Source organism: Lepisosteus platostomus, chromosome 16 (genome assembly GCF_059453375.1).
Source record: "Lepisosteus platostomus isolate fLepPlt1 chromosome 16, fLepPlt1.hap1, whole genome shotgun sequence".
Taxonomy (NCBI): Eukaryota; Metazoa; Chordata; class Actinopteri; order Semionotiformes; family Lepisosteidae; genus Lepisosteus; species Lepisosteus platostomus.
In genome coordinates, this window is record NC_142626.1 from 8,065,891 (window position 1) to 8,077,047 (window position 11,157).

General features: G+C 39.8%; 1 protein-coding gene across 1 annotated transcript; it reads right to left on the reverse strand.

Moving 5' to 3' along the window:
* Positions 1-396: 396 nt before the first annotated feature.
* LOC148646797 (endonuclease domain-containing 1 protein-like) lies at positions 397-2,641 on the reverse strand. The gene is made up of 2 exons (XM_088609070.1): positions 2,243-2,641; positions 397-1,554 (listed from the first exon to the last, which is right to left on the reverse strand). The coding sequence occupies exons 1-2, from the start codon at positions 2,594-2,596 to the stop codon at positions 961-963; spliced, it is 948 nt and encodes a 315-aa protein (XP_088465196.1). The 5' UTR covers positions 2,597-2,641; the 3' UTR covers positions 397-960.
* Between the last annotated feature and the right edge of the window lie 8,516 nt (positions 2,642-11,157).

Sequence of the window (11,157 nt, forward strand, 5' to 3'; positions counted from 1 at the left end):
AGTAATCAACAAACAATTTAACTTTACTGTTACTGTGCAGGGTGATTCCAGCAAGACTGGACTTGGGTTATACCTTATGCAAGAAGGTCCACCAGTTGTGTGAGCTTCCACAGCACTGACTGAAATGAAACCAGCACAAACTCAACTTTTCAAGCCATAAACATCGAATAAGCACATGAGAATGATTAGTTTCTGCAGCACGGTGTCCTTGGTTTGGTTTGAGTGATGCCACACCCAGAAAAAAGAACACTACAATACATCGTGGGAAGAAAAGCAAAGTAGACTTACCTTTAAAGGTACAGACTAGTACAGAGGTTGCACAAAAGAATATGGTAGGAGTTATTGTTTGTGCTGTTTGTGTGTGGGGGGAATTCATGCAGATAAGCAGTCAACATATTTCAGTGTGGATTTTATTGATATTTCCTGCAAACTTATACATTTGCGGTTAAAGACTGAAGGAAGGGTCTGAATACATTTGCAAAGCACTGTATGTGAGCACATTATGCATGGAAATAGCACTATACAACACATGCTTATCTTTTTTACACACATAGTGAAATAAATCTGAAATATATGTACTTGATGGACAAAAAATACTGTTACAGATTAAACAAGTCTTTACGTTTCATTTGATAAGCCAAAGCGAAGGAAGTTAAAATAAAAAAAACAGAAATGCACACTTATTGTATTAGTTTGAGTAGGGAGCTACATCAGCATGTGTAGGCTGCAAAGGAACAAGTAACTGTTAACATAACATTTCAGCTGTGGAGCCTTCTTCAGGTGAGGCTCAACAGCCAACATGTGCTTCTTTTCTTTTCCTTTCAGCACGGAATTAACCTTTATTTGTCACTAATTGTATTGTCTTACAGAAAATGTTTATTCAACCAATTAATTGTAAATTTTAATTTTAATATTCTTCTTTGTCACATAAATTTAAAAATGATCATTTTGACTAATTATCTAGTTGATGAAATATGGTGTGGAGCAGTTTTGAAATATATCAAAATTGTGTGCATGTAAAAGATCCCTCAATTGCACTTGAAGGTCTGACAGACCTTTTTCATCCACATATCCATAATCTTTATTTTCAGCTATAGCCCCCCCTGCCCTCAGAGGAACATCATTGTTATCGGTGCAGCAGTAGGCATTCCAGAAGTGGCTTGGGATGTTAACACGATTCACCATAGTGTTTTGACCAGGGACCACACCAGTCACCACATACATATGAGAGCAGCCAGCTGTCAGATTATCCCTCAGTCTCTGTTCATACTTGTTCCAGTGTTGGGTATTCAGGGTTTTGCTCATGGGAGCCACATTGGTCATAGTGAAGGTGGCCAAGGACTCAACGTTCTCACTGTGATGACCAGCAGGGTTCAGATGGCCTCGGCCCCAGTTTTGGAAATCCTCATCAACAGCCTGGCTCCACTTCAGCTTGTAAGTTTGCCTGTATTGCTCTATACGTTCGTTGCATGACTGTTGCGTGTTGTAATTAACAATCTGTTTTTTGGTATCAATCTCTCTCATCTGAGTTTCTGAAAGACTTCTGTGCACCAGCTGAAATGCAGAACATGCCTTATTTTGGACAATTGGTTTGAATAATGCTTATCCATTTTCAAGAGAAATGCTTTCATTTGTAAATATAAAACTATCTGGAGGACAAACTAAAAACAATTAGGAGTAATTGATTAAATACAGAATAATGTGGATTGCAATAGTGAAAAACTACTTCATTCATTGCATACAGACTACATTAATGGGAGATGAATCTATACTATTCTCAGACATGCTTTCTCTCAGTTTTTCTAATATAACATTCTGATCAAAGACTTCATGCATGTAACATCACATAAAAACCAAGTTAAGCAATCATGAGAAATATTGGGCAGTGTAGCTGTGCAGACCACACTTTATTACTGTATTACTGTAGGTATATTATCTACATTCCAAATGTGCCTAAACAATGACACAGGACTAACAGTCCTACTGTATTATTTATACTATGTCTTGAAAGCCCAAGTGAATCAAGGTGAAACATAGCACATTCGTATAGTTATTTCATTAGAAATATCCAATCTGTACTCAACAGAAGGGAAACGTAGAAGGTACATAGATTATTAAAAAGTTAACCATTTAATTATGAAAGTCTCTGATACATTATCCATACAAACTGGTATTTATGTTTTTTTAAACATTCACATGTCAAAGGTCAGTTCTAAAACAGTTTAACTAGCAGCGCACCTACCTGTGGCTCAACATTGAAATAGCCCTGTCGCCCCCCTGTTCCTTTACGGAGATCCATCTCGTAGGCAGAATACAGTGGGATGCGCCTGCCTCTGTCATACAGAGAGGCAAAATGGTATTGATTCCCAGTTCTCTGACAGACAAAGGCAGGAGACTGTTGCCCATTAGCTGAAAGGCATGTTGGAATTGTTCCGGGATGGACATCTTGAGGAACAGGAAGAGCCACCTCATCCAGGCCTATCACAGGTGTGTTTCTAAAGAAAAATATGTTACACTGATTGAAATCATTAAAAACCTCTCCATTGACTGTGCACAGTGCAGCCAGTGCCAGACACAGTACAGAGATAGACTGCATGTTGGAGGCAAGGGAGAGCAACAGCTTATGGGCTCCAGACACACAGGTTCCTTCCTGTTCTATAGAGGCCAGGCATTTCCACTGAATAAATCTGAATAAATACATAATTAACAGTGTGATGTCACTATTGGTGAGTAAAGGAAATATGATGAGGAACAAGTAAAGGTTTATTCCATGCTGAAGAGAGAAGTGCTGCTGCAGCCATCTACTTGAAATATGACAAATGTTTGAATTTGCCAGAAATTTCATTATAAGCTATTTCTTCTAAAAAATATTAGGAGACAAGTGGTTATCTGTAGGTTTTATTAAATTAAAAATATCTTCATGAACTTTAAAAGCATCTGCACAAGAGTGCTATGCGTTACCTTTGTTATGTTGTATAAAAATCCTTAAATAAATTGCACTGTGCCCGAAATCTTATTCAATTTTAATAAGATTTTTGAAGGAAAGGGATTAAAGTACTGAAAGCCTGATTTGTAAAATATGACACCCAGTGGGGCTGCTTTCTTCATATTGGAGTAGAGCAATTGTGTGACGATGGCTGAACCTCTCAAAAACTGAGATGATCTTCTACATTGGCTTGTGATTTTACCGTAACACAGGGCTCTGTCTATTCGTACCTCACCAAAAAAGGTTTTAGTTTATGCAGTCAAAAATACCTCTATTTCTCCTGTGCAGGTTCTCCCTAAAAAATGACCTGTAACTGCACTGAGTTTTGTAGAGACTTTTGCGAAAGTTTTTGTGGCTAGACTCTAATCTCTCTAGTTACCCTTGTGTCCCCTAATTACGTTAATATAGTTATCATAGAATTTATGAGAATTAATTTGTATACTCTTTAGACTTTTTACATTTAAACTGTGTATTACAGCATGTTAATCATTATATATTAAAAAGTTGGTATATTTTATAAAAGCAAAATTGCTCAGCTGGACAAAAGTACACAACCCACCACCTTTATCATAAATATTTTAATTATGCAGAAACATTTTATGCATCCAAGTCTTTACCGAAGATATTACTAATAGTATTAATAATGAATGACCTTGGACAAGCTGTAAACTAAAAGTATTACCCTGGTCCACATTCTTTGTAACGGTCTTTGTAAATGAAAAGACTATTTTTTCATTGACAAAAAGGAACACCACAGCATTCCGATCACGTATTCGTTTCCAATCATACAAAGTCTCCGATTCACCATGCCTTTCACATGCCGATAAACGATATTAATTTAGGAACATAAACATATTATGTAAACTGTACTGTATATGGCTTGTCTTGGTAGTTTAAAGAAAAAATACACATCAGTATTCCATTTCTCCCTAAACACTTTAAGCATCAAAGTCTTACATGTGGTTATTTCTGAAACGTTTTTGCGTGCTCCTTCTGACCATATTACTGTACGTTTATATACTTTGTGGAAAGTGATTGTTTTAACCTTTTCTGCAAATATGCTCGTTATCGGAGTAAACAAAAGCATACTTTAAGAATTTGATTAATAGGAAATATAATATGGAATCGCGTATCTAAAGATATTAATAACGATATAATTATATTCATGTACTGTAGCACAAACAGTAGTATAAGACTTTTTATTGATGTGTATGGCTGTTTAACAGTTGTTCACATGACTGTGTCTGTGGTGTGATAGCTTAAGCTTGTGTCTTATCAACTTGAGGTCTGGTGTTCAAATCCTGCTATCACCATGAGTTTTCTTTTAACAAATAAACATTTCTTTGAAAAACTAAAATAGCAAATATTATGGGCACTATATTGACATTTTTTATATTTCTAAATATCACAAAATGTTCGTACGGTATGTACATAGCGGTACGGGTTTGTACCGCAAAGTTTGAAGTTTGGCTGCATCTGTACATAAAGTAACTTGTGTATTGTATGCTTTGTTGTGCGTGGTGTAGTTTGTGATCATTAATAAACATTGGTTTAAGTATGTGTGCCTGGATTATTACTCCTCTCAACAAAGCTGTGCCAGAGAACAAATACTTGTGCCTCTAATTATACCAGCGGCTCACATATATTCTGCACTGCACTTATAAACGGCTCAGCGTGCCGATAGTGCAGGGGCAGACGCTCAGCTATTGGAGTTACATTTGTCCATGGCACCAGGTGCTTCATCCTCATTGCAAACCACAAATGTACAAAATAATAACAAAGACGCGGGGGACTCCTAGACAGTATGACGCAGAGACTTGATACAAACATGCAATCCAATTTAACTGGGACATCGGGAACATCTCCACCTCCCTCAGCTATTGGTCTACACATGTCTGTCCTCGCAATCCTCTCGTATCCTGTTCCCCAGATGAAACGGAAGATCAGCCTTGTAACTTCTCTTCGCCTTCTCATGGGAAGTGGAAAAACTGTTGCCAAGTACAGTAATAGGGGCAAAACATCAATTTTCAAAACTAAAACCTTCCCAGTGTAGGTGAGCATAAGATGCTGCCACAAACCAATCTTCCGATTGACTTTTAACAACCGCTCCTCCCAGTTCAATTCCGCAGAATCCCAGGTGTGAAAAAGAATTCCCAGCACCTTCACTGGTCCGGACACCACCGACAGCCCACCTGTCGATCTTACCCTGGTCTTCTACTCACCAAAAAATTTCACTGTGCTTTTGGATTTGTTCAAAGCGGCTCCAGTCTCCTCAGAAAAATCTCCCACAATGTCCAGAGCTCTTTCCAGGCTTTCCTCCGAGTTGAGAAATAACGAAACGTCGTCTGCATAAGCAGCTACTTTTGCCTCTTTTCCACCGCTACCAGGGACCATTATCCCTTTCACTGCCGGATCTTCCCTTAGTTGGTCTAGAAGAAGTTCCAGGTAAATTACGTACAACAATGGGGACAAAGGGCAGCCCTGTTGAACTCCACAATGTATTGGAACGGCCACACTCAATGATCCGTTCACACACACCCAGGTTTAAATATTCCTATACAATGTGCGTATCCACTCCACAAAAACCTTACCAAGGCCCTTCAGTTCAAGAAGTCACCATAAGACACCATGGTTCACCGGGTCAAAGGCCTTATTTTGGTCTAGGCTGACCAGTATCAGTGGCAGCTTTCGGTCTTCCACCCAGGAAATAACATCCCGATTTAAATGCAGATTCCAACTAATGCTTCGACCTGCCACCCCACAAGTCTGGTCAGCTTCAATCAATAATGGCAACACTTCCTTCAACCATCTACCCAGCACCCTGGCCAAGATCTTATAGTCAGTGCACAGGAGCCGGATAGGCCACCAATTACTAAGATCCATCTTGTCACCTTTTTTGAATATCAGTGTTCTGACATCAATTTTCATAGTGGGTTCAAGCTCTCCCTGGTCCAAAATCTTCATAAAAACCTGCAACAGGATTGGCTTCAACTCTTCCCAGAAAGTTTGGAAAAATTCAGTTGGCAACCTGTCAATACCCGGGACTGTACGTTTCTTCAAGCCAAAAACTGCAGATCTCAGTTCTGCCGCGGACACATTCCCCTCCAAATCAGCATGACTAATGGACACTTTGTGGACACTCGACAGTAGCCTTTCTTGTATACTAGTATTGACTTCTTTCTCGGCAAAAAGAGTTGCATAAAAGTCTGTGGCGCTCTCTATCATCTTTTCGGGATCCTTTACAACGACACCATCGCTCTTCCTACTCCCAGGGAAGAGGCACTTCTCTTGTTGTCATTTGACAGAAGTAAAAAACTGGGCTGTACAGCGCTCATCATGCTCAAACCAAGTACCTCTCAGTCCGAAAAAATAATCTTTTGCCCAGTGTAACCATTTGTTCCTCAGTTGAGCTTTAATTTGAACCCCTTTGATCTCATCAAAGGGACCTCCTTGATTGAACACAGCATACAAGTCCTCGAGCTTTTTCTGCAACCTTGCACATTCTTGAAGGTCTAACTGTCTCTTAACTCTGCAATAATTCTTAGAAACCACCGCAATTGTTTGCTTACAGGATTCCCACCAACAAACAGCTGATGTAAAATGCTTCCTCCTCTTTACATAATCCTCTTTCGAACAATACCTTCCTAGTCAGCTTCCAATAACTAACTGAAAAACGTGGCTCTTCATTACTCAAAACAACAGATAGCAAGTGGTGGTCTGAAAACCACGTAGGAGTCACATCCCTATTGATAATTGGCATCTTTAGCGAGGTAAAAACATAATCCAGCCGTCTAAAAAGTCCTCTTCCATTACTCCACATGTGATGGTTTAGCTGGTGAAACCCGTCCAACAACTTAAAATTTGAAATCATTGCTTTAAGAATGTGCACCCCTTCACCCTGCATGTCACCCAAGTCTATTCAGATTCAGATGGACTTATAGGCCCTAAAATACTGTCTAGACTTCTACCCCCATAATATCCCTGACCTTCCTCTAGTACCATTAGACCCTGATCATTCTCTTCCATCCGTTCAGGCGTTTCTACCACGCATGATGCTACGGGACTGTCTGCCTCCGACATAGTCGGTATTACTGAGAACTGTCCATGTATTCTTACTGATCTCTCCTTTTGCCCAGGAGGTAACATGTCTTCCGAATCTTCTGCCTCTGTCATCTGCGCCAGAATCAGCGTCAATGGGCTCCTCCATGACTTCTACAGCTGATACTCCATCCTACTGATTCTCCTCTTACGTCTTTTTCTTCTTCTCTTCTATTGAACCCTTCCTCTCGTTGCCTGCCCTCAGTCATTTCAACTTCTTTTTCTGCACATCTTTAAAATCATCATTTCCCTGCACCTCCATAGCCTCCGATCTTATAAAAGGCCTTTCCTCAGTCGCATCCAGTCTTTCTCCCACCTGTTCTGCCCAGGAACCGCTCCGTTCTTCTTGTGCACTTGTTATCTCAAAACCCGCCTCTGTGTCTTCATGGCCGTCCTCTTCAGCATGTGGCTCTTGTACTTCCTTCCTAACACCTCCCGTCTCCTTCGCTACAGGGGCTTCCTCATCTGCTGTCTCCACATCACTGTCCTCCCAATCCACTCTAATCTCCTCTCGGGGCACTCGAATATAGCGTCTGTCCTTCTGATTGCATTGCCTGTAGAAGTGTCTCTCGACCCCACACAGAGGACACTCCTTAATGGTACAATCACGAGTAGTATGATTTCTACTACGACATTTCAAACACTCGGTCTCTGAGCACTCTGCCTCCATATGACCAAAACCACGACACTTCCGACAGAAGTCAGGTTGATCCTGATAAAAAAGAAAACCTCTTCCAGACCCTATCGCAAAAGTTGCTGGAGGGTGCTGAAACCCATCTTTAGCTCTTAAATGTTTATGTAGTCGTATTCTATATTGTCACTTCCCAGTCCAAAACCCACAACGATCAATCAACTTCCGAGGTCCATCGCATATGTCTGCATAGCGCCCCAAGAAAGTAGTCACATCAGCATCCGAGATAAATGGATCATACATATGTAAAATTACCCTCCGTTCATCATTTTCCATTATTCCAGTACATTCAAAATCCGCCATCCTTTCCTCCTTTTCCATAGCACGACATCTATCTGTGACAATCTTGTGAAGGTTTTCATTCTTCAATGAAACATCGAAATACCCTTGTGCTCTATTACCCTGAACACATTGAACATCCACCGGGCTAATTTTCAGAGTTTTCATCAAAATCGTCTCCTCAAACTCAACCCGTCCTTGCATCCCTATACTCTGCTTCCAATGAAACCGAATTGTCCAACGTAAGTTGGGGGAACCTCATTCCTCCTCTCCACACCAGGGTCTGCCTCCATAGTGAAAAACAGTGTTTCGGCTGCCGAAGCAGCCTACTCACCAGAAGATGTTCTCTAGCACTCAGTCCGTCCACAATCCAATCCAAAACCGAAAAGAAATCCACGTCGAAATCCAGGAATCCAATGGCAAATCCTCCAATCGCAATCCGTCCTCTGTAATCCTCTGATCTTCCCTTCCTCGAGCTCCTGACCAGATGTCCAGCCGCGGTCAAGCCACATACTGTAGATCTAAGCCAGAAGGCCGAGAAGCGATCGGGAGAGCACCTGTGCATGTTGTTGGAAAATCGAAAAAAAAAGGTTGGTTGCCCGCGGGGTCCATTGTGCTGGCTTGGTATTATGTTACGCCAAGGTGTCGACAAACAAGCTGGACCCTATGTGAAGTGAGTGAGTCTGAGAAGGCAAATAAATCCGAGAGGCATAGTCCGAAAGAGCAAAATCCTAGGGTCGAAAGGAGGGGTCAAAGTCCGAGTAAAGTGCGCAGTGAGATTTAAGCACGCAAACAGATGGTCATGACTCAAAATACCAAGCAAGGAAGTGTGGGAACAAGGAGTTTAAATAATGAAGAAAAGGGACATGATTGGAAAATTAGGTAACAAGTGCAATTAATGTGGACAGGTGCGGTGCGTGGTCATAACAAAAACCTATGAAGCACAGATATCCTAATTGATACTGCATAATGTTATAGACATTTCCTGTGTAAAGAAGCACAGGAGGAAACATATGTATTGTGCTTGTACCAGCAAGTTGTGTTATTACACTAAAAACTGAAGATTCTATTACACTAAGAAGTGTTATTATGATTGCTAAACATTTCTGTGTTCCTTTGATCAAAGCGAACAATGTAAACAATACAGAAAAACTTTTTTGTCAACAGACTGAATGTGATAGCATAGTTTGTAATAGTACTGCAAACTGCGTGATTATTTCATATTAAATATAGATGCATAATTTAACTTCCATAAAATGTGTGTGCAAAGACTGCTTGATAATCTGTCCCATTGATTCCCAATAGACTTTAAGCACTTCTGTAATTTTCTGATTGTACCTGTAACTAAAACCATCAGATCTGTAAACCTGTTGTCTGTGACTGTTGTTATACAGTAACAAATTCATTAAATAATTGTTATACCACTAGGAAATTGTGACAAAAAATAGTAATTTGGAAAATGTTCATTCTGATTGTAATTCTGTAATTCTATTTTGAAATTGTTCAGAGTTGTTCTCTTATCATAAACTGCACACTTTTGCATAGTCCATGAAAAGACTTTACAACTCAAAGAACACATGCAAATTCTTTTTAGCCTTTGTGAATGATAGTCTTTTCAAAGAGCATTTCTACACTAAAATTGGATCTAGGTTCTTAATGTAATCATACCCATTTAAGGATACTTGTCATTGGAACTATGCACCTCTTTAAAACACTATCTTTAATACACATACTGTGTACTTAACTATGGGTATTTCTTTGTGCCTACTTCAGAAAGTATTGTTTTTAATTTATAGATAAATGCACAATTCAGAACACCTGATCCCCTTACATCCATTCTTTAGCCTTTCACAAAACTTAATCACTCTTTCTTGACACAGCTCCCTACTAACAGCATTGTTCTTCTGTTCGAAAGTGCTTGCAACAGGTTCTAAAGTTTAGTCACATGTGCTATTATCTAATAATATGTACAAGACAGACTTAAGGTGCAAGTTAATCATCCTTAACATGTCAGATCTCTAGCATCACCATTGGATCTGTGTTGTAATAACATCTATAAGTGCTCTTTTCCATACTACTCCTTTCTGTAACATGCATGCGTTGCTAATGCAAGCATTTCTGTACACTCTCTAGCCAATTCAAGATCAAATACAACTATCTCATTTATTACATCTCTTACAGAAATGTTACATCATATACATATACATGAAAAGAAAAGAGACACAACGTTTTAGCTCTTTTCTTTTCAACGTGGAATAAACCTTTACTTTTTCCCTTAATATTCTTTGATCTTTGATTAAAGTGTCAAATACTTGGTAGCAGTCTGAGGTTTTCTGGGCGATTAGGACTTTAGGCCTCTGGAACCCCCTGTATGTACATACTTGTAAATACAGAAACGTATGTTGTATATTTATGTTGTGTGTAGTCTAGTGTTTCTATTGTCATTGTTAATAAAATTGTGTTTAATCAAGTGTGCCTGGATTATTACTCTTTTCACCTAAGCTGTGTAAGAAAGCTGTAACAATTCTAAAGAGTAATTTTAATTTCACCACAATAATTTATCTTGCATTGCCTTCATCTACCAAAGGTATATCTTGGGTTAAAAAAAATATATTTCCTATTCTGCCTCTTTCTGTATTTTGGGGTGGTACAACACATGAGCTGTAGAGCAGTGCTGCAGCAGGCTGGCAGGTTGAAACCTTAGAACAGGACTTTGGAATTTTCTGGGGGATTAGACAGTAAGGCAAGCTGAATGAGGGTTGCCGGAGGAAGAGAGATCACTGCTCGATTGGCACTGAATTGGTTTACAGGTTTTTAAGTCAGAATGCAAATGCAAAGCTTATTGTCAGACAGATTTCAGTAGCTTAATGTTGGAACACCGGTCAAGCAGAGAGTTTAGACTTTAATAGTACGCTTAAATGGGAACTCTATTAGAAGATTAGCTGTCTGATTGGAATGCAGACAGTTGCACAGATAAGGGGCCAGATATCATTTTCAAGGAGTCGGTTGCCGGGCAAGCTCTTGTGAGAATGTCACTGTCTCCTCTGGCAATGGCAGGCTGCCCCCCCCCCCCCCCAATGATCTCCAGACATCTCCCAGGAAT